Raw genomic sequence first — 24,937 nt, forward strand, 5'->3', positions numbered from 1 at the left:
AAGGGCAGAAACAGTCTGGCTGTGCAATATTGCAGCCATTTTCTTTTTAACTTCATCCATCTTGGTTATTGGCGAAGGCCTTGGAAGGAATGAAACACCAGCTCACGAGGATTCCAAGGTTCAATTATGGCGAGAGATTCCATAAACTAGAATATTAAGGAGTTATTCTGATTGAGACTTTACAAATTTTGAAAGAAATTGATGAAGCAGACAGAAACTTATTCGGCTAGCTTGAGTGTAAGACATGAGGTCATAACCTTAAAATCAGGGCCAGAAAATTCATGAGAAAAGCTAGAAACACTCTCACCCAAAATGTGACGGGAGGTGGAACATTGTCCCACATAAAGCCTCAATTAATTATTTCACTAGATATTTGCTGGCAAAAGGCATTGGGAATATGGAATCAAGATGGGAGACTTGAGTTAGGATGCAGATCAGTCATGGTCAATGTTCCCTCTATTTTTTTCCATCCATGTATGGAATTAATTTAGTTATGTGCACCAATATCAAAATCAGGATATGCACCACCAGTAGAATTTTACTGTACGTAATATATACTTTCAAATAAGTTACCATAGGTACGTAAGCAAAGGCAAGTAAATCACCATTGACAAGTGATATGCTAGCCCACAAAATTACTGAATTCAAACTTAAATCTATCAATGCAGCTTTTGAACTCTCAAACTTGAGGGACGCGATTCTCCCAAACCGGGAGAAATCGTAAGGCTGGCGTCAAATCCGGGCGGGTTTGACGCCAGCCCCCCCCTTCCCGACCGGGAACCGATTCTGGTCCCCGGTCGGGGCTAGCAGCCCGACGCCGTAAACTCCGGCATCACGGGCTTAACGAATTTCGTTAAGCCCGCTTGCCCGAGTTAGCGCCGGCTGACGCGTCATATGACGTCAGCCGCGCATGCGCGGATTGGAAGACTCCAACCCACGCATGCGCGGATGACGTCATCGCGTATTTGCGCGAAACCCGCGCATGCGCGGGCTGGGATGCCCCTCAGCCGCCCCGCGAATGGATACTGCGGGGCGGCGGAAGGACAAATAGTGCACGGGCATCGGGCCCGCTGCCCGCGATCGGTGGGCACCGATCGCGGGCCCATGGCACCCTTGGCACGGCCGTGGTACTGCCGTGCCAATCGGTGACATGGTTATAAAATGCGAGTGTTTACGGCCGTTTTTACGAACGGCCAGACCAGGTGTGTTTGCCGTTCGTAAAAACAGCCGTAAAGGGCTGGGAACTCGGCCCATCTATCAGCTGTGAATCGCTGCCGGCCGTAAAAAAACGGCGGCAGCGATTCGTGTCGGGAGTTGGGCGTGGGGGGGGGGGGAGAATAGCGGGAGGGCGTCGGAACAGCGTGGCCGTAAAATTTTACGAGCCACGCTATTCTCCGCACCGTCGGGAGTGCGGAGAATCTCGCCCTAGGTTTTAAGTCCAGTACAATAACCGATACACTATTGTACATGAAAGAAGCATTTGCTAGGTTTTATATTGTAGTTTTTATTTTAGTAATTTGACAGACGAAAAGTTGAATTGGTAACTATGGCTCAGGACAAGCATCGATCTTTTATTTCAATTTGACCAGCTCAAAATAAGAAGATCTAAGGGGGCCTGTCTTTTGAATTGATAGAGCATGTGGAATAGACAACTTTTGTTTTTTTTTCATGTGCTTATTGAGTGTTTTCTATAATTAAAACTTCAATGAATTATGAAGTTCTTCACATCAGCAAATGTATTTGGGCAGAGGTTGTGAGCTGGATTCTCCGTCGGGATCTTCCATTTCGCCGGCAGCGCACTCACGCCTGCGGATTTCCCGATGGCATGGGGATGCCCACAATGGGAAACCCCATTGGCTGATTTCCAGGGCAGAGAATTCCGCTGCCAGCAGGGGCGCACTGAACCAGGAAACGGCTGCAGCGGGACGGAGGATCCTGCCCTGTGTCTTTGTGAATTTGGAGGGGGATTGGCTCTTTTGAGCGTGTGAAGATCAGAGAGACACTGGCCAGAATTCTCTGTTTCAGAGACTAGGGGCGCGATTCTCCGCTGCCCACGATGGGTCGGAGAATAGTGGGAGGGCCTTCCCGACAATTTTCACGGCCTCCCGCTATTCTCCCCCCCCTCCGGCTGCCCCCCGACACGAATCGCTGCTCGCTGTTTTTTACGCCGAACAGCGATTCTCCGCAGGCCGATGGGTTGAATACCGCGGAGTTTACGGCCGTTTTTCCGGCCGCGATCACACCTGCTTTCAGCGTTCGTGAAAACGGCCGCAAAGTGCCCGTCCCGGACAACCATGGCACCGATTGGCACGGGCCTGCGATCGGTGGGCACCGATCGCGGGCAGCGGGTCCGATACCCGCGCACTATTTGTTCTTCTGCCGCCCCGCAGGATCAGTCCGCGGGGTGGCTGAGGGGCATGACGGACCACGCATGCGCGGTTTTGAAGCGTCTGCGTGATGACGTCATCCGCGCATGCGCGGGTTGGAGCCGTCCAACTCGCGCATGCGCGGCTGACATCATCGTGCGCATCAGCCGCCGTAACTCTTGGCGGGCGGAGTTAACGACTTTCGCTAACTCCGCGTCGCCGTGATTCCCCCGGCCCCAATTCTAGCCCCGCCCGGGGGGAGAATCGGGTCCTGGGACGGAGCTCTGAGGCTGGCGTGAAACACGGCCAGTTTCACGGTAGCCTTTACGACTCACCGCATTTGCGGAGAATCGCGCCCTAAGTTCTGGTGCCTTGACTGGATCGTGTGAATTCTATGGTCCTGAGTGCAGCGCTGGTCCTGGAGCGATTCACAACGTCCTAATGGGATAGAACAGGCATCACGTGGAACAAGTGCAATTGCAGTGAACACTGGCGTGTGATTTTCCGGGTTTGGAAATGGCACTCAAGAGCCTGACGAGCAGGAGCTTCAGAGAGGCACTCCACTCCCCTCACACCCTCATCCCAGCCAAGAAGATGGCACCGTTTGCGCTGGAGCATGCCTATTCCATGCTGGCTTGGGCCAGATGGTACCTAGACGGGTGGCCGAGGGAGACATCCAAACGACGTGTGGCACAAAGTTCGCAGTTGACAGTCAGCAGCGTGCGCAGCCACATATCTGCCTTGCAGACTGTGGCAATGGTGGTCCGTGCCCTTCCACCCCGACCCCTCAGCCCACCTTCGAGCTGCACCCCATTACTCCTCCTGGCCCTAGCAGAAGCCCCCTGGCCAGCAACACAGCTGTCAGCACGATACCGATGTTGGATTCTTTTCGTACCCCTTCTCTCTCCATCAGCAGCCATGGCACCTGTTTCCCGATTTAAAATAGCACAAGTGAACCTCGCCGTCAGTAATTCTCTTAGGGTAGGTGGAGCATTACAGGGGGCCCAGAACTTGCTGCATTGGGTCTGTTAATGAAATGCCAAGGGGTATACTGTACAATTTGCATGCCCACGCAGGCGTGCGCTTGGAACGCAGTCATGCCGCTGTGGAGGCACTGGAGCATGGCATTCCGTTCAGCGTCCGGCGCCGGCCTTTAGTTTTGGCTGACGCGCAATTCTCCGCCCAATCACTAATCGCTGGACAGAGAATCCAGTCCACTGTGTTCCTGTAAATTAAGTAAATGTTGAAGTCAGAGGAGCCGATTCTCCCCCAAAATAACTAATTATTATCGCTCTCCACCCACACAGCACCCCCGTGCCAGGGAGTGGTCCTGGGCTATTGGGCACCCAAGGGAGGAAGAGGTGATGGGGCCCATGCTGGTGACACCCGCAGGGGAGGTGGAGGAACACCACAGCACCTCTGAACCCCCAACACCTATCTTTGGAGCATCTGATGGGCAGCAGGCAAAGCAGGACAACACCATGCCACCTGTAACACCCGGAAGATTGTTGGGACCATCCAGGTCAGGTCGCTGCAGAGGACGGCCAACAAAGGGGACCCAGATCACAGGGCGGGAAACGAAGCAGGCCGTCTCCACTTCTGATGTACCACCTCGGGACACACCTAGATGGAGCATTAGGACATGTAAGGTTATAAAAGTATACACCAGTTAATTTGACACGGATGCAGCACATTGGATAGCGTTAGGGGTTAGAACACATTCATTGTACAAAGCACTATCACCAATGAACACATGCTCACCCATGTTCCGAACTGCCTTGGTCCTCTATATGAAGGGTGTGAGGGATGGGCTGGCCTGGGTGCAGAGGGTGAGCTGGGTTGGGGGGAGGGAGTGGGGTGGTGGCCAATGATGCAGAGTGAAGGTGTTGGAAGGTGGCACGGCCAGGGCCTCCAGGACAGTTGGGGATAACCCCCAGGGCCATCTATGGCAGGGGGCTTGGGCAGAAATGTGAGGGTGCCATGTGGTAGGACCGACCAGATTCTTGACCCATCACAATTCACCCCCCCCCCCCCAGGACTATCCTACCTCTCTCCACCACCGTCCACCCTCCTCCCACACCCCAACCCCATCTCCACCCATGCCCCCCCTGGAGTTTAGTGGGCCCATGTGATGGACTGGCATGCAGGGATCACCCGGCAGACAGTGGGACGTGACACCAGGACAGAAGACAAACTGCGTCAAACCCGAGATCATCACACTGCGGGGCATTATCATCTTCCATCCTATGGACTGGACCCGCTAATACTGCCAACCCAGGGCCAACACCCTGTGGTGAAGCTGGTAAGAAGCCTGGAGGGGGATGGTGCTGGGGTGGAGGTGAAGGAGTACAAGAATGGGGTGCAGGAGAGAGGTTGGGTGGCCATGGGGCAGGGTGGGGTGTATTTGGGGGTCGGGGGGTGGCTGGTCTGCCAATGGCCAGGCCGCCTAGAGGTGATTAGATTCTCCATGTGTGATGGCCTAGGCCCACACGCTGTACACTCGCCTGTGCCTGCCTCGGCCTCATGTGCTGCTCATCCTGGCCATCTTCCATATCCTCCTCTTCAGACAAGGCATGGCGTTCCACTACCTCTGTCACAATCATGTTGCCTCTCTGCAGCGCGATGTTATGGAGGATGCAGCAGGCTATCACAATCTGGGAGATTCTCCTCGGGCTATACTGGAGACTCCCACCAGAGAGGTCCAGATACCTGAACTGCACCTTCAGGATGCCGATTCATCATTCGATGACGCTGGAGGCTACATGGGCATTGTTGTAGTAGTTCTCCACGTCGGTCTGGGGCTTTTGCTACAGCCGCAATGGAGAGCCCCTGTCACCCAATAACCAACCCCTCACCCCAGGTGTGACTCGAAGGTGTCGTGCACACTGCCTGGATACTGGGCGCTGACGTGCAGGTGCACCAGCTGCACGTTCATCGAGTGGAAGGTATCCCAGTTGATGAATGGCACCCCCTCATGAACCTGCTTTCGGAAGGGGACATGTGTCCCATCAATCAATCCCTTGATCTGGGGCATGCCTACTATGGTGGCGAATCCCACTGCCCGGTCCACATTGAAGCTGATATATTGTGCCCCTCAGGCATATAGTGCCTCCATGACAGCATGGATGCACCTATGCTTGCACGGGTTATGCCCACCTGTCTGGGGGAAGGATGGATGGGAGCAGAGGTGCAGTTGGAAGCCGGGGCCTGGTGAAGGCCAGTGATCCTGCGGTGTTGGCTAGCTGTTGTGCCTCTGGTGGGGCATCCTCCCTGAGAGGTACAGTGTGCCAGGGTGGGTGCCAAAGGCCAGGGTACAAGCGTCTGCTGTATGGGGTGAGCACTGCTCCTTCCCTGTTCCCTCTGTAGTGGGGCAGCGCCTTGGATGGGTACACTGAGATATGCCAACACCTGGTTGGCCACAGGCTGCATTGGACCACGCCCATCCCATTGGTGAGATGGCTGGGCTCTGAGGGTTCCGAGAGCGGTGGCCTTTGGGGGGCACCCATATGGCCGGAGGTGCTCTGCACATCTATGGGCCACAGTGGGCAGTGGTGGTGTGCGCAGCCAAATGGCTGCCTTTCAGGCTGCAGCAATGGCAATCCCTGCCTGGAAAGCCCAATCCTGGGTGGACACCCTGACCGCACGGCCCATCTCCTGGTCTTCCCCCACTACTCCATCTGGCTGTGGAAGATGCCCCACAGCCAGCGGTACAACTGTCAATCCACCATTGTGCCTTTCTTACCTTCTCTCTCTCCCTCAGCAAACACTGTGCCTGGTCACTGTTTTTAAATAGCACAAGTGAACCTCGCCGACATCACTTCTGCCTGGGGAGGCGGAGCATCGCCAGAGGTCGGAGTTTACCGGGTTGGGTCCTTTAATGCTGTCAACGAGTGCTACTGTATGTTTTGCATTCCTATGCCGGAGCAGTGTGTGGGATGCATTCATGCCGCTATCGAGGCTTCGGAGCATGGCACTCCATTGTGCGCTTGGACTAAACCTAATTTTCAGCTAACGCCCAATTCTGCAGATTGCACTTCGCAATTCCGGCATCACTGGATGGAAAATCCTGCCCAAAGTGGGGTTTTTTGGAGTGGGTCCTAAAAATGCCATAAGTCCGGCTAATCAGAGATCGGGGCACCATTTTTAAAGGATCCCATGATCTCAAAGTTAAGTCCCCTACTACCCGCCCCCCTCTCACCCATTGGCATCGCGATCCCCTGTAGGCATGGGCAACACCCCAACCCTTGAAGCGGAAGGGGATATCTCCAACCTTCCCCAACCCCCGGCACATTGCTAAATGTCTAGGTCACTCCACCTACACCACTCAGGCATGAGGGTGGTCCGACTCCATCCCCCAATCCATCCTCACCAGCATCAGCACCTGGCCCCTCCCCCACCAAGTGAGCGATGCCCTGCTATGAGATCACTGGGAGCCCCTTTAAGCACCCATTTCAGTCTCCCCCCTCCATCTAACCCCTTCACTAGGCACCCTCCTTCATGCACCCCCTTCAGGCCTCCCTCATGCCCCCCCTTAAAGCACACCCTTGAAGCAACCTCCCCCACCTTCAATCCCACCCCCTTCAAGGTCATGACCCCCCTCAGGCTCTGTCCCTCGGCAGTGCCCCTTGCCTTGACAGTGCCAAAATTGCAGTGCCAGGGCACTGCTCTGCCCAGTCCCCAACCTCCAGAGTCTCCAATGTCCTCCAACCCCTTCCCCGGTATGGTCATAGTACTGATTTGCGCTGGCTTACAATGTGCAATCGGGGGTGGTAAATCCTGGAAACCGGAAGACTCCAGCCTCGAATGGGCTGAGCATATTTAAATTAGTCTATGAGATTCATTTAAATATGCGTGTCTAGTTCAAGTCCAGCGGGAACATGAACCAGATTCCGTTGGGTGCCAAGGGCTGGGAGCATTGCGCTCTGTTTGATTTTCTGAACCCTGTTTAGCGGCTCTCTCGCTATTCCCAGAGAAGAATTGTCCCACGTGACCTCGAAGAATTGTCTCCCTTCAATCACGATGTTCCTTCAAGTAGGTCTCTTCTGAGCAAGGGCCTTCCAGGCGTTGACTAAGGATCCTTTTCTTTTCAGGTGTTTGAAGGTTTTTGTATATATTTTGACAGTATTGTGTTTTATCTTGCAAGAGAAACTACCAGTAGTCCTGATTAAAAACGTAATAATAATCTTTATTAGTGCACAAGTAGGCTTACATTAACACTGCGTTGAAGTTACTGTGAAGATACCCTCGCGTCCACACTCCGGTACCTGTTCTGGTACACTGAGGGAGAATTCACAATGTCCAATTCACCTAACAGCACGTCTTTTGGGACTTGTGGGAGGAAACTGGAGCACTCTGAGGAAACCCACACAGACACAGGGAGAATGTGCAGACTCCGCACAGACAGTGAACTAAGTCGGGAATTGAACCCGGGTCCCTTGCGCTGTGAAGCAACAGTGCTAACAATTATGCTACCGTGCCACCCACTGTTTTTGCTGATTTTGACTTGGGGTAGAAAGTTAAAGTTGATTTACTGACCTATGCTTTTAAATCTGCAGTCTGCAAGTATACAGTTCATGAGCGTTGTGTGTCCAGAGCACCACCCTCCTGCATCAACACCTATGTCAAGTCAAAAAAGAATGCAACCGTAAGCTGTCCTCTGACTTATCTTTCATTGTGAGAATTGTATTGAATTTAAATTTCAAACTTGTTGTATTTTCTAAACAAATGATACACATGTCTCCCATAGGTGATGCACCATTTCTGGGTAGAAGGAAACTGTCCAAAGAAATGTGACAAGTGCCACAAAACCATCAAATGTTATCAGGGTCTTACAGGCCTTCACTGTGTATGGTGTCAAATCACTGTAAGTAATGCACTTCCATCTTTTCACAGCTATTAACTATTGGCAGCAAGTACAGCGAACATCACAACAGGGAAGCTTTCTCCTTCAATCGAAACAGAAAGTTTTTATAAACAGAAACAGCAACTTTGGAGAGAGAAACAGAGTTAATGTTTCAAGTCCAATATGACTCTTCTTTAGAACTAGCGTAGTTCTCCCTCCACAGATGCTGCCAGACCGGCTGGGATTTGAAATTGAAATGAAATGAAAATTAAAAATGAAATGAAATGAAATGAAATGAAATTTTCCAGCAAATGGGATTTTCCAGCACATTCAATTTTATTTCAGATTTCCACCATCTGCAGTGTTTTTCTTTTATATAAGCTTTCTTCTTAAGTTGTCCTATTTTGAATATGAATGAACAGCAAAATCTCATTGTGCCAGCGCATTCTATAATGTCTATCATTAACATAATTTCCTTGTTCTGATTTTGAAATTAATTTCCCGTCATTTAACTACTTTAGTTCTGCAGTGATAACATTGATAACTTTGTGTTCGTTGAAATTGAGCTCTGTGATACTGCTAACAAATGTGTTAACGCTACTTAATTATTTCAACTATTTTAAAATCGTGGACAGAGGAGCTTCATGGATTTTAGATCGATTTGGTACCAATTGCAGAATGGGCAGCACGGTAGCATAGTGGTTAGCTCAGTTGCTTCACAGCTCCAGGGTCCCAGGTTCGATTCCCGGCTGGGTCACTGTCTGTGTGGAGTCTGCACCTAGGTTTCCTCCGGGTGCTCCGGTTTCCTCCCACAGTCCAAAGATGTACAGGTTAGGTGGGTTGGCCATGCTAAATTGCCCTTTGTGTCCAAAAAAGGTTAAGTGCGGGTTACTGGGTTACGGGGATAGGCTAGATACATGGGCTTGAGTTGGGTGCTCTTTGTAAGGGCCGGTGCAGTCTCGATGGGCCAAACGGCCTCCTTCTGCACTGTAAATTCCAATGTTTTCAACTTGCTATCAGTGTTAATTTCAAAAAACACTGATTTTAACCACTGGTAATATAATGCTGTAGTCTCATTAAACTGAAAATAATGAAATATTGTAAGGTTGGAGAATGATACTGTAATTTAATGTGCTTCAGTTATCAACAAGCAAATCCAAGCATAGGTAAAGTAAAAACAGAAGTTATGCACAAACAGCTGGAAACACACAACAGGTCAGGCAGCATCTGTGGAGAGAGAAACAGCGATGCTGGACGGAATCTTCCATTTTCACTGCCTTGCGCACAGCTTGGAAAAGCGGTGAGACAATCATGCTGACTCCTTTGTGAAAGGCCGCCTCATCTTCTGCCCATCAGGCAATTAGGAGGACAGCGACAGGTTTTCCACCTGACTGAGGACCCCAGGGTGCAATGGGCTGCCTGCGTAGAGCTGGCAGCCAGTCAGAGGCAGCAAGGGCAGCGTGTTGGTTGTCAGTTGCAACCTCCTGCTCCATGCCCATGCCCTTGAACACGCGCAGCTTAATATAGATTGAGCCCCCCCTCCACCCCGGCCACGGTCCCAGCCCACACAGCTCATCCAGTCATGCAGACTGTATGTTGACCGCCCATCAGGAGCTGGAAAAATGGCATCAGAGCTGGGAAGAAGCCCTTAAGTGGTCGTTAATTGTCCACTTAAAAGCCTCACGTGGAGTTGGGGTAGTTAGATCAACCATGAGCATTCCCACCCAGAACTACCGGTCAAGGTGGGAAGGCAGCAGGTATCGGTCCTGACACCGTCCTGCCTAATTTTCAGGCCCTTCCAGCGCCACATGCCTCTTACGGGGCAGATGATTCTGCCTAAAATTTCAGATTGATAACATTTATCATAATTGGATATAATGTGCTGGAATATCTAACTGAACTAATTTTAACAAAAAGTAGAGGAAAATGCAAGTAATCATTCAAAGACAGATATTTCACACCAAGATGTCTAATGTTCCAAATGCAACAGAAAAATAACAGCAGCATCCCACTGTGTGAAACAAAACACTAATCTCACAACACATTACCTGATGTGACAAAGGTTTTCTTTCACACACGTTATCATAACAGGGAGAAAATAATGTCATACAAATAAGAGATCAGAACAAAGCTCTTCAGCTCTACACATGCAGCTAAAAATGGTGATAGACAGCCAGGCCAGCTTAGAGGAGAGGTATTAGGAACATACTCATCCCAACCATGGTAAAACCCAGCACATGTGTTAAAGAGACAGAACTCTCAAATGTTTTCAAGCATCTTTAGCCAAAGCTGCAAATTGGATAAACTTCACTCAACATTCTTCTAAATTCCCCGCTAACCAATTTAATTCCCTACTCATTGATGTGTTGGGTAAGCTGGGTCTGCGAGGACTGTGTTTACTGTAGCAGTGAGAGAGACAGGCTTCCAGCACTTGAAGAAATGCAACTCTATTTTATTGAACTCTTAACTATCATACATACTTTAACTATGGGTTGACACTATGCTGAGTTGACTGGAGACCTGAGGCTAACCTGACCAGACTATCTTACTACCACATGGTGGATGTTCTAGTTGTTGCTCACGGGCTCTGACTGTCTCAGAGGCTGGATCCCAAGAGAGCGGGAAAACTAGTGCCCTCTGGCTTTATAGTGGCCATGTCCTGTCTGGTGATTGGCTGCTGTGTTCTGTGTGTTCATTGGTCATCCTGTGTGTCAATCAATGCCTGACTGTGCATCATCATATACTTGTGTGTATATTATGACATCTCCCCCCTTTTAAAAAAATGTGTACAGCTCAATAAATAGTGAGTGTGTGTAGGAGCCTGACTATGTACAAAGTACGTGAATATATTTACATGGTAAGGTGTCTGGTGCAGAAAGAGGGCATACAACAAATTAGGAAGAAACATTATGTACAGATGTGTAAACGGATCACAAGGCAATGCAACATTCAGTCTATAAATTCAGTCTCTGTGGCAGGCGACAAATTCTGGTTGACTGCCTCGAGGGTGGGTCAGGGGCCGCCGGCACTGGAATGGGCGGAGCTGCCTCCAATGTAGAGGGTGGTAAAAGAAATGTCAGATCAGTGACCTCGTGGAAGGGTGCGTCCTGAGGAACCAGCAGGCGAGGCGGGACATCACGTCCAGGTGGCAAGCGCGGAAGCAGCCGCAGTGCCCGTCTATTACGCCGAAGAAAAGAGCCATCATGCATGCGAACGGGAAATGATTTGGGGGCCACTTTCTTGACCACCAGAGCTGTGGCAGACCAGCCACCGTCAGGTAGCTGAACACAAACTCTGTCAGCAGGGACGAGAGCAGGGAGATCTGTGGCGTGGGTGTCGTACGCCGACTTGCATTGGGCCCGAGACAGTTGCATTCTTTGCAGGACCGGAAAATTGTCAAGGTCCGGGATGTGGATGGCCGGCACCATCGTCCGTAGTGTGCGGTTCATTAGCAGCTGTGCTGGGGACAGACCAGCGGAAAAGGGAGTCGCCCTGTCGGCTAGCAGTGCGAGGTTAAAATCTGAACCTGAGTCAGCAGCTTTCCACAACAGTCTTTTAACAATGTGTACCCCCTTTTCAGCTTTCCCATTCAACTGGGGGTAGTGTGGGCTTGAGGTGACGTGCATAAAATTGTACTGCCGGGCAAAATCCGTCCACTCCTGACGGAAGAAGCAAGGGCCATTATCAGTCATGACTAAGTGGAATGCCATGACGGGCAAAGGTCTCTTTGCACGCCTTGGTGACTGTTGCTGATGTGAGGTCATTCAGTCTGACCACCTCGGGGTAGTTAGAAAAATAGTCCACGAGGAGGACGTAGTCCTGACCCTTTGCATGAAAGAGATCAATGCCAACCTTGGTCCATGGGGAGGACACCAGTTCATGCGGCTACAAAGTCTCTTTTGGCTGAGCCGGCTGGAACTGTTGGCACGTAGGGCAATTGAGGACAGTGTTGGCGATGTCCTGATTGATGCCAGGCCAATATACTGCCTCTCGGGCTCGACGGCGATACTTTTCGAACCCCAGGTGACCCTCGTGGAGTTGGCTGAGGACGAGCTCTCGCAAACTCTGTGGGATTACTATCCTATCCAGTTTCATTAGTATGCCATCGACTACTTCCAAATCGTCTTTTATATTATAGAACTGTGGGTACTGGCCCTTTTGCCAACCATCCGTGAGATGGCGCATGACCCGCTGGGGTAAAGGATCCCTGGCCGTTTCCTGACGAATCTGCACGACCCTTTCATCAGTGGCTGGAAAGTTGGATGCACAGAACTTAACATGAGCGTTGATCTGGCAGACAAAGTCCGACTGCTCGCACAGCGTAGTGATAGAGCGAGAGAGTGCGTCGGCCACAATGAGCTCCTTGCCCGGGGTGAAGACCAAATCGAAATTGTAGCGTCGGAGTTTGAAGAGGATACATTGTAGGCGTGGTGTCATATCATTGAGGTCCTTCTGTATGATGTGAACCAATGGCCTGTAGTCTGTCTCGACCGTGAATTTGGGGAGTCCATACACGTAATCATGGAATTTGTCAATCCCCGTGAGGAGGCCCAGGCATTCTTTTTCGATTTGAGCATATCGCTGCTCAGTAGGTGTCATGGCTCTAGATGCATATGTGACTGGAAGATTCATCCTGCTAGAGGAGTACTGCCCCAATGACAGCCTGGCTCACGTCGGTAGAGATCTTCGTCTCCTTGGCAGGATCAAAAAACGCCAGTACCGGGGCCTTGGTGAGTTTCTCCCTGAGCTCACGCCACTCTCATGAGCGGGGAGCCACTGGAAGTCGGTGGTGTTTTTAACAAGATTGCGGAGAGCTGTGGTGTGAGATGCAAGGTTGGGGATAAACTCCCCAAGGAAGTTGACCATCCCTAGGAAGCAGAGGACCGTCTTCTTGTCCCCCGGTGTCTTCATAGCGTTGATCGCCGACACCTTGTCTGCATCTGGCTGCACACCAAACTGCGAAATATGGTCGCCACAAGGAACTTTATTTCTGCTTGACCGAACGAGCATTTGGCTCTGTTGAGTCGGAGGCCATGCTCGTGGATCCTCTGGAACACCCGCTTGAGACAATCAATGTGTTCCTGCAGAGTCGTGGACCACACAATGATGTCATCGACGTACACTCGCACCCCCTCGATGCCCTCCATCATTTGCTCCATTATTCGGTGGAACACGTCCGAGGCGGAGATGATGCCAAAGGGCATCCGGTTGTAACAGTAACGACCAAACGGGGTGTTAAATGTGCAGATTTAAAAATTTCGACTGGACGCATCCAGTTGTATTTGCCAAAACCCCTTGGAGGCATCCAGCTTCGTGAAAAACTTAACGTGAGCCATTTCGCTGGTGAGCTCTTCTCACTTAGGGATAGGGTAGTGTTCTCTCATGATGTTATGATTCAAATCTTTGGGGTCGATACAATTACGAAGTTCCCCTGATGGTTTTTTGACACAAACCATGGAGCTAACCCAGTCCGTGGGTTCCGTGACCTTAGAAATGACGCCCTGGTCCTGGAGGTCTTACAGCTGCTGCTTGAGGCGGTCCTTAAGGGGTGCCGGCACCCGACACGGTGCACAAACCACAGGTGTGGCATTCGGTTTTAGACGTATCTTGTATCTGTAGGGGAGCGTGCCCATACCTTCGAAGAGGCTGTGGTATTGTGCTATGATGTCATCTAATTGGGTTTGGAAGTTGGCATCTGCTGAGGCTGATGCCTCAGCGGACCCGCTGCACAAGATTCAGGAATTTGCACGCCTGAGCACCGAGCAAGGAAGCTTTGTTGGACCCTACAATTTCAAAACGCAGGGTGGCTTTTGAAGAACGATGGGATACCACAAGCTGGCATGAGCCACTGGCAGCAATGGCATTGCCATTGTAGTCGAAAAGCTGGCAGGCCGATGGAAGAATGCTCGGCTTGACGTGGATGGTGTCCAGGTCAGACTTCGAAATGAGGTTCGCTGAATCGCTGGTGTCCAGCCTGAAGCGTATGCGAGCCTTGTTGACCATAAGGGTGGCACACCACTCGTCGTCCGGATCAATGCTCATCACTGGGAGTTGTTTAACCTTTTTCGCGGAAAGCATTGTATGCTTGGTGATGATGCCCACCCGGAATGGGGATGTGCGGTCCTCGGTGTCGGGATCTGGAACCATGTCGGAGTCGGAGCCTACAACGGGTTGCTGCACTGACCAGACGTTCCTGCACTGCGGCTGGGATCGCTGTGTGTTGGGCAGTTGAGTAGATCTGCACAGGGCTGCGTAGTGGCCAAGCTTGCCACACTGGAGACAGCGCGATTTTGCGGGACATTGCCGCTTTAAGTGGGAGGAGCCACAGTTGTTGCACGTCATGGCGCCAACGTCAGGACGCTCCATGCGCCACCGCGCACGCGCGGTGCGGTCGAACAATGTTAACATCTGCGCAGTTCGGTCGTCGGCCTCGCCGTCCCCTCGGTTGTTATGCGCAGGAGCCCGGGAAAAGTGCGCGAAATGGCCACCCTCATCCAGACTCGGGTCCTGGAGCTGTTTTACGGCCTGCACCCGCTCTGCATCGTGGGGGCCTTGCCGCGCCGTCTCTGCCGCCTTGATATGGGAGTACCGGTTATTAGCGTGCTCGTGTAGGACGAAGGTCTCGATGGTGATTGTAAGGGTGAGCTGCTTGACTTTAAGGAGCTGCTGGCGAAGGGGATCGGAGTGGACCCCGAAAACAATCTGGTCGCGGATCATGGAGTCGGAAGTGGAGCTATAGTTGCAGGATTGTGCGAGGATACGGAGATGGGTTAAGAAGGACAGAAAAGGTTCATCCTTACCTTGAAGCCTCTGCTGGAACACATAGCGTTCAAAGCTCTCGTTGACTTTGATGTCACAGTGCCTGTCGTACCTCAGCAGGACTGTTTTGAACTTTGTCTTGTCCTCACCTTCAGCAAAGGTGAGGGAGTTAAAAATGTGGATAGCTGTAGAGCCCCGGCTGTAGAGAGGAAGAGAGCAATCTTCCTGGCATCCAATGTGGCTTCGAGGTCGGTGGCTTCAAGATACAGCTGAAACTTCTGCTTAAAAATCTTCCAGTTTGCACCGAGGTTGCCGGCGATACGGAACGGCGGGGGAGCGCGGACGCTGTCCATGTTACCGGGTGGCTGATCGCTGCTCAAAGGCAGACTATCTCAAGGTAGGTCTGTCAAACTCTAACATGACTCACTGGTACCATGATGTGTTGGGTAAGCTGGGTCAGTGAGGACTGTGTTTACTGTAGCAGTGAGAGAGACAGGCTTCCAACACTTGGAGAAATGCAACTCTATTTTATTAAACTCTTAACTATTAAACATACTTTAACTGTGGGTTGACACTATGCTGAGTTGACTGGAGACCTGAGGCTAACCTGACCAGACAATCTTATTACCACATGGTGTACGTTCTAGTTGTTGCTCACGGGCTCTGACTGTCTCAGAGGCTGGATCCCAGGAGAGCGGGAAAACTAGTGCCCTCTGGCTTTATAGTGGCCGTGTCCTGTCTGGTGATTGGCTGCTGTGTTTTGTGTGTTCATTGGTCATCCTGTGTGTCAATCAATGCCTGTCTGTGCATCATCATATACTTGTGTGCATATTATGACATTCATAATATGAGGAAGTGATTACCACACTCAATACAACAATGGTTTTCAGTCATGTCAACATCCCAGATACAGTTCCAAAGATCTGCACACATATTGTCAGTTCCTTCACCAGTTATTTTCCAGTGCAGCAACTAAATTGTGACATTACGCGCAATTAACCAGATACGTCGTATTAACAAAAAAGCAGGTCAAATCTAGCCCAGCCAATTCTTAGCTGCCAATCATCACTAAAGTGTTGTAGAAGTATTCAATTGTGCCATCAAGTGAAACACAATTATAGTAAGCTCGCTGATGCTTGGTTCAGGTTCTCTGAGAACATCTTGGTTATGCGTTTCATCACAGCGTTTATCCAGAAGAGGAAGCAAGTTCTGAACAACCTTCAACATGAATGCAGGATTCCTGGTGGAATGGCTGAACTGAGGTCATAGGGCCAATGTGGTTGGTGTCTTATATGTTATTGGCAATATATAACCAATAATGGTTATTGGTTGTGTTGACTGTAGGTCAACAGTTTCAGCCCCAGCACACCGCTGTAGGAATTATGCCCTTGGTTCAGCTCGTTTCATCAAAGACCTTCCTTTGTTCACAACAAGATAGAATTTACATCTATACACCTGTCATAGCTCAGGGATCCCAAACTAATTAATTGCCAATTAAGTATTTTTTTGTCGAGTCACTTTGATAATGGAGGTAAATATGGCAACCAATCTGTGCGCAACATGGTACTACAAACAGCAGTGGGATAAATGGCCAACTAATCTGTGTTGGCTGAGGGAAAAATGTTGGCCAGAACCCATGGGGAACCCCTGCTCTGCAATGAATTTTCTATTGCATTTATTATGTCCATCTGAGAGAACAGACAAAGGGGCGCGATTTAACCACCACATTGCGCATGGCGTGGATCTGGATGCCCCAGTTAAACAGCAGGAAAGACCAAAATCGAGATTCACACCAGATGTGAATCAGTTTGCGATCTAACTGGCCCTCTGCCAATGGAGAGTTCAGGATTATCCCTCATTTGCATTCATTTCCATTTCATTACCGAGATTGAAGTCGAATGCAACAGCCGCCAGTGAATGAACTGACTCCCCAGCGAGAAATCCCACGGGCATTGTTTCATACAGGGCCTGGCCAGCTCAGCACCCCAAAGTGAGGAGCAGGTCTGCGCGCTGCCATGATTAATGTTGATGGGATGTGGGCGTTGCAGGCTGTGCCCGCATTTATCGCCCATCCCTCATTGCCCTTGAGGGGGCATAAAGAGTCAACCACATTGCCTTGGGTCGGAGTCACATGTAGGCCAGACCAGGTAAGGATGGTAGATTTCCTTCCCTAAAGGACATTAGTGAACCAGATGTTTTTTTTTACAACAATCGACAGTGGTTTCATGGTCATCATTAAAATTTCATTCCAGATTTGCACAATTTCCCTGTGTCTGCGTGGGTCTCTCTCTCACCTTAACAACCCAAAGATGTGCAGCTTAGGTGGATTGGCCACCCTAAATTGCCCCTTAATTATAAAAAAATAATTGGATACTCGAAATTTATTTTTAAAAAGAAATTCAAATTTCACCATCTGTAGTGGCGAGATTTGAACCTGGGTCTCCAGAGCATTACTCTGTGTCTAGTCCAATGAAAAGACCACTAAGCTACCATCTCCCCTTACGCTGTAATATTATTTTTATAATATGTTTTCACAGTATGATCTAATTCTTATGAGAATTTTTCCCTTTTAGCTTTGGGTGTATCACCACTGTATACATGAGATGTAAAACGAATTGAACAAACTTGCATGCAAATTTTGATCAAGTCCTGATTACTCATACTGTAAAGCTTGATGTTATCCTATTTGAGTTTTGTTTTTTTATCAGATTTGGCTTGCATTATCTCTTAACAGTAAAATAAGATGTAATTCTTCAACAATGCTACTAAGCTTATTTTTTGATTTTAACTGAGGAACATGCACAGGCCATTCAACACATTGAGAGGGCTACATGTTTTATTATCCATCATAGCTCTTAAGCATTTTAATGTAACTTATCATCCTTTCTTCATGAAGGCCATTACTTTTCAAGAAAGTAACTATTTCCCTTTTAAACTTCTTAATTGATAAAGCATCTATGGCATACCAGAGCAGTTCTTTGCTCAGTCTCAAAATGTGAAAACATTTCCTTCGATTCACTTTAAACTGTTAGTTTTGTTCTAATTTAAGATTATGTCCTCTTGTTCTGCTTTTCCTGAATAGAAGGACCATGAACTATCCAGCTTATCAGTCTCCTTCACTATTTACAACATCCTTTAATCTCCTTGTTTCATAACAATATCAAAGTTTCTTATTCAAACCAAGTTCTACCATTGATATCATCCTGGCACTGAAAGTGCATCTTACAGATGATTGCATCTGCGTTCCTATATTTAAGAAGGAAATAGGTGGATTTCTAGATTCTAAAGGCGTCAAGCGAGAGAGTTTGAGACAATCACGTTGAAATTGGGGATATCCATGATCATATCAAATGACAGAGCAGGCACAAAGGGTTGAAAGACCTACTCCCACTTCTATTTTCTATGCTTCTATCAGTGGGATATACCGGCCCTTCCTGCTGGCGGAATCTTCCGGTCCCATCGAAGGCAACTTCCCACAGCAGATGCCCCGGAGGTGAGATGGGAAAGCCGTGCAAAACACAGGGGACATCAGTGGGACTGGAAGATCCCATTGATGGCCAATGCCAAGTTGCCTCCGTGGGAGGGCTATAAAATCCTGGGGCGAGTTTCTCCCGTACCCGGCGGGGCGGTGGTCCCGGCGGAAGGGAGTGGCGTAAACCACTCCGGCATCGGAATCCTCCGCACCTTAAGGGGTTAGGCCCGCCCCGGAGTGGTTTGCACCCCGCCGGCCGGCGGGATAGGGGCCTGGCGCCCTTCCAACCAGCGCCGAAGGGTCTCCACCGGCTGGCACGAGTCGGTACATGCACGGGAGCACCAGCGCGTGCTGGCGTCATCCCCGCGCATGCGCGGGTGGGTTTGTCTCCGCATCGGCCGTTGCGGAGGACCGCAACGGCCGATGCAGAGTAATAGAGTACCCCCATAGCACTGGCCCGCCCATGGATCGGTGGGCCCGACGGTGGGCGAGGCCACCGTGGGGGCACTTTCTGGGGCCATAAGTCCCCGTGACCCCCCAGGAACCCCGGAGCCCGCCCACGCCTCCAGGTCCCGCGGTAAGGGACCTACTCTGATTTACGCCGGCGGGACCGGGCTACAGGCGGGCGGGACTTCGGCCCATCGCGCATTGAGTCGTGCCGGACCCCGCCACTCTCCGAGGTGGGCCGCGCGACTCACGCCGGGCCGGTTTTTGGAGTGGGGGGCGGGAGAATTGGGAGGACGGCGTGGACGGGATTCACGCCGACCCCCGGTGATTCTCCCACCCGGTGGGGGGCCAGAGAATTCCGCCCCCGGTATCCCAAAGTGAAGATCTGAAATGAGATCTAACCACTGGTTTGTCCTACTTAATTCATCATAGAGAGAGGAATGGATTATTTTTGTTGTGATCATACCATAATGTTTCTCTTGGAATCATTTTAATATAACTTTTTATTTCAGCTTTTATAGATAGTTGTCTTGTGGGAATTTTCTGTGTTCAGAGATGTTCCATGTTTTGAACTTCTTTCGCATTTGGCACCAATATCAGCAAAGGGTAAAAGTGTCCTACCACCTGTCAAACACTATTACAGTGGCACATATCGCAATTTCATCTTTTGTATGATTTTCTTTATAATACCAAAATTAAGGAAGATTTGCAGATACGTTTGAGATAGTGTGACACAGTAAAATAGAAAAAGATGGAAACACACATAGCCACATCAGCATCTGAAAGGAGAAAATATAAGTTAATGTATTGGGTAGTTTGCCTTCATCAGAATTGAAAAAGGAAACTTGGTGAAACCTTTTTCTATTTTTAGATGCTGATGGACTCTGTGTAATTCCAGTATTTTACCTTTACTGCAGATTTACAGTAAGTGTCTAATGTAATCCCTAATGTCAGCAGAGGTATACATCCATGCAGGGTCAATGTTAACTTGTGGGTGACTGATCAGCACAGTATACTTGGAAGTGCTTGATGCGGATGCGAGCAGTCTGCAATACTTTGGATCAATTTGTAATATTGAGCCCATCGGAAGGTTGAAATCATTTTTTTAAATTCCACCCAAATCCGAAAAACGAATAGGGGAATATTTTAGTCCCATGTGTTTAGATTAGATTATGGTCTCTTTAATAAAACCAAATTCCATTTTCCCTGGTGCCTTTGTACTCACTTGTAAAATACTGAGTTTTACACACCAGCAACATCCTGTGTACTCCCTGCTCCAGGTGTGCTCATCTCAAGCTAGAATAGAAGAGTTAGGAGTGCCCCAGTTAGCATCAGCCTTCTTGCCAAGAACCCTACTGTTAACCCTGTATTCCGCATTCATATTTGTCCTTCCAAAAAGGACAACCTCACACTTTTTAGGGTTAAATCCATCTGCCACTTCTCAGGTCAGCTCTGCATCCTATCTATGTCTCTGCAGCCGACAACAGCCCTCCTCACTATCCACAACTCCACCAATCTTTGTATCGTCTTCAAATATACTGACCCACCCTTCAACTCCCTCGTCTAAGTCATTCATGAAAATCACAAATATTTGCCATCCACCACCACTCTCTGACTTCTATCGGTTAGCCAGTTCGTTATCCAACTGGCCAAATTTCCCACTATCCCATGCCTCCTTACTTTCTACATAAGCCTACCATGGGGAACTTTATCAAATGCCTTACTAAAATCCATGTACACTACATCCACTGCTTTACCTTCATCCACGTGGTTGGTCACCTCCTCAAAGAATTCAATAAGACTTGTGAGGCAAGACCTACCCCTCACAAATCCGTGCTGACTATCCCTAATCAAGCAGTGTCTTTCCAGATGCTCAGAAATCCTATCCCTTAGTACCCTTTCCATTACTTTACCTACCACCTATTTGCCTACCACTTAGCCTACGTTTTTCACTATGTAGGCAGGGGAGTTATGGGGCCGGGCAAGCGTTAAGCACTAAGCCAACCATGGAGTAGCTTTGAATGAAAGGGCAGCCTTTCATTTTGTAGGTGTGATGCACCAAACTTGGCAGGAGAAAGTAAGGGGACCTGCTGCCCTCTCTCCACTTTGCTGGTGTTGATTCAAAATCAGCAGCTGGGGATAGTAGCTTGGGAAGTGCTCCTCTGACTTTCCCGATAGAGAAGGCAGACAGTCTTTGCTCAGTGGTTCCATATAAAATATCATGACAAAGATTAGCAGCTGAGAACGCCATACTATCACAGCTCAGGTAAACATTTTAAAAAAGCATTTGCAATATAGAAAGTGCCGCCGAGATTTCTTCTAAATTCATCATTTTCATTGTCTTGAAAGAACTGCTTCCAAGATTTGAAAAAAATTGTACTCCTTGTCAAATCAGGTTTGAAAACTCCACAATTTATGTTGCTGACAAATGGCTATATTGAGTGCTAATTGTCACATTTATGCTCTATATTAGAATAACATGATTACTTCCCGCTTTGGGGAGGAACCGCCGTGGAACTAATCAACTGCGCAGTGAGTCAGGCTGGTGATATTTACTGTGCAACCTTTATTTCTGTCTTCCAGTGACGCAAAACTCACGTCATTGTTTTATGGTGTGTGTCCATCATTTTTCCCAAACAACATCTGGTGCAGCAAAGGGCAGCCAGCCAGTTTGAGTTCTTTAATTTAACGCACATCATTTGTTGTTCTAGTTACCAAGTGAAAACAGAACTGGGTCCGAGAGAAATGAACGGGCTCACTTGCTCATCACTCCTAAAAATCAAAGTTTCTTTAGTGCGCTGCAAGATTGAGAGGAGTAACTGAGAACTGGCCGTTTATTAAATCTTCAATTAGCATTTGATTTCCTGCATAACCGAAAGAACTAGAACCCATTTCCCACAAAGGTCGTCGTTTTTTTTTCATGTAGCGATTTGATAATTCTCTTGTTAAATCTGCACACTGGCAAGTTACAGAGCTGCTATTTATCATTGAATTTCAATGGCTCTTTGAGGTGCACTCATTTAATGTTGTATCTATCGCCTGGTGAGCATTAATTAGTGTACAAGTAGCCACACCACTGGGGTTGGGAATTTGCGTGACAAATGTATGCGATTACAGTGTCACTGAATTACACCACAATGCGGCCTTGGCGTCCTTAGTAAATTAACCCTACTTGGGTCTTAATTTCCTGTTGCTAAGTTACCTGTGGTAAGTGAACTTCTTTGCATAGAGTGTACTAGTCAGAGGTCAGGTACTTGATTTCAGACTCTGCTATTAATTTTAACTTAATACAGTTATACTTCCCCCAGCTGAGGCAAACAGGCTGTGTTTAAGAATCAATTATAATGTCTATGTTTTTCTGACTGCAGACCTCTTACGTATTTTAATTTTCATGCGAGGTAATGTCAGCTGTAATTATTATTTTAATACTCTAAAGGCAAGTGTTAATTATTAGAATTTGGCACATTTCTCCTGACTGCTTGGGTCTGATGATTGTTGCTGTGAGAATCAGACTTGTTTCCAAACCTTCTATTTTGACAAAGGAAATGCACAGATTCAATCTTGTTTGCTGTGTACACTGTTGCCTAGTAACCTGCAGACTTTGAAGCCGAAGGTGGTTGCTTTGTTGTGGACTTTCTGCCACATTGTATGAACTTTCAAATATTTAGATAGCTAGATGGGGTTTTTGGGGCGCGAAGGAGAAGGAGAACATACAGCTTTATTGCTGAAAGTTGCGATTTTATGAACGTTGAGTCTTTTGATCCCTCCCAGGGAAAAACCCTAAAAACCCCATCTTGATAATATACTCATGGTTTTCTCAAAATTTCTCACTTTCAGTAATATCAAGCAGTATTCTATTATTTTACTGTTTGTTTTCTCGCCTCTATCTGCCTCTGCAGAGGATATTAATTCTTTGCAATGTACAGTTTCACAGGTGATTTCCTACCAGTCTACATTTCTGTGAAAGCTTGGCCATTGAAAGTGAACAGGCTATTTAATTGCGTGGGGAATCACGGCCGAGCCTGATCCTGGCCTCTCAACGCATCCACACGGGTGCTCATTTCCAACAGGGGTCACTGAATAGCAAACTGAGGACCCCGTTCTGATATCCTGCCCTTGTCCCCGGGGAATGATAACACAAGGATTTATTGACCAACCGGTCGAGTATTTTTCAGTGACAGAGACAGCCCGCCAGCGGGATTTTCTGGTCCTGCCGTTGTCAACGGGATTTTCCGTTGACTGCACCCATCTTCATCGGGAAACCCCTGCACCGTCGGTGAGACTGAAATATCCCGCCAGTGCAAACAGCCAGTAAATTCCACCCAATCTTAACAGTGTTTCGATATCCCAAGGTGAAATCCGATAATTCAGCAGACATTAGATTGAATGTGGAATAATTTCAGTCTATATCACTGATCAACTCATTGGTTGGCATTTTCCAGCCCATCAGTAGCATGTTTAATGGTGGTCACGCAGCAAGGGGAGGCAACAATATGGCGGGAGCTGAAAAATCGTTTTCCCGTCACTGTGAAATGATGTGATCATGTTCTCTCGCCTTTCATGACAGGACGCCAAACAAAGATAGAAACATAGAAAATAGGAGCAGGAGGTGGCCATTTGGCCATTTGAGCCTGCTTCGCCATTCATTTATGATCATGGCTAACCATCCAACGCAGTAGCCTAATCCCCCTTTTATCCTTCATATCCTTTAATCCTCTTCACCCGAAGTGCTATATCTAACTGCTTCTTGAAAACATGCAATGTTTTGGCCTCAACTACATCCTGTGGTAATGAATTCCACAGGCTCACCACTCTCTGGGTAAAGAAATGTCTCCTCATCTGTGTCCCAAATGGTCTACAACCTATGCTTAGACTGTGACCCCTGTTTCTGGACAGGAACATCCTTCCAGCATCAACCCTGTTGAGTTCTGTTAGAATTGTATAGGTTTCTATGAGATCCTCCCCATTTTTCTGACTCCAACGAATACAATCCTGACCAATTCAATCTCTCCTCATACGTCAGTCACACCACCCTAGGAATCAGTCTGGTAAACCTTTGTTGTATTTTCTCGAAAGCAAGAACATCCTTCGTCAGATCAGGGGCGGGATTCTCCGGGAAACGGCGGGCCGGGCAGAGACGGTGCAGTGGAGTAGCGGGAACCACTCCGGCGTCGGGCCGCCCCAAAGGTGCGGAACCTTCCGCACCTTCAGGTGCTAGGCCGGCGCCGGAGTGGTTTGCGCCACGCCGGCCGGCATAGAAAGCCTTTAGCGCCGCGCCAGCCGGGGCCGAAGGTACTCCGCCGGCCGGCATGGGTCCGTGCATGCGCTGGAGCATCAGCGGCTGCTGACATCATCCCCGTGCATACGCAGGGTGGGGTTCACCTTTGCGCCGGCCATCGCGGAGGCTTACACGGCCGGCGCGTAGAAAGAGAGTGCCCCCACGGCACAGGCCCAACAGCAGATCGGTGGGCCCCGATCACAGGCCAGGCCACCGTGGGGGCACCCCCTTGGACCAGATCGCCCCTCAACCCCCCGAGGACCACAGAGTCTGCCCGCGCTGCCAGGTCCCGCCGGTAAGGGACCAATTCCAATTTGCGCCGGCGGGACCTGCATAGAACGGGTGGGACTTTGGCCCCTCACGGGCTGGAGAATCGCCAGGGGGAGCCCGCCGACCGGCGCGGCATGGTTCCCGCCCCCGCCACATTTCCAGCGCCGGAGAATTCGGCAGCCGGCGGGGGTGGGATTCACGCCGCCGCCCTAGCGATTCTCCGACCCGGCGGGGGGGTGGGAGAATCCGGCCCAATATTTCAGGTGTGGCCTCACCAAAACTCTGTATAATTGCAGCAAGACTTCCCTGCTCCAGTACTTGAATCCTCTCACTATGAAGGCCAACATATCATTTACCTTCTTTATCGCCTGCTGTACCTGAAAGCTTACCTTCATTGACTGGTGATAGAGAACACCCAGGTCTTATTGCAAATTCCCCTGTCCTAACTTATGAACATTCAAATAATTGTGAGCTTTGCTATTTTTGCTGCCAAAGTGGATGAC

The 24,937-nt window shown here is 49.1% G+C and overlaps 1 protein-coding gene across 1 annotated transcript in view; it reads left to right on the forward strand.

Moving 5' to 3' along the window:
* Nucleotides 1–24,937, forward strand: part of dgkb (diacylglycerol kinase, beta) — a 1,237,676-nt gene that overhangs the window by 411,430 nt on the left and 801,309 nt on the right. The window contains 2 exon segments of the mRNA XM_038797484.1: nucleotides 7,922–8,010; nucleotides 8,113–8,229. Of these exon segments, the coding sequence (XP_038653412.1) occupies nucleotides 7,922–8,010; nucleotides 8,113–8,229 (206 nt within the window).

Source organism: Scyliorhinus canicula, chromosome 5, assembly GCF_902713615.1.
Source record: "Scyliorhinus canicula chromosome 5, sScyCan1.1, whole genome shotgun sequence".
Lineage (NCBI taxonomy): Eukaryota > Metazoa > Chordata > Chondrichthyes > Carcharhiniformes > Scyliorhinidae > Scyliorhinus > Scyliorhinus canicula.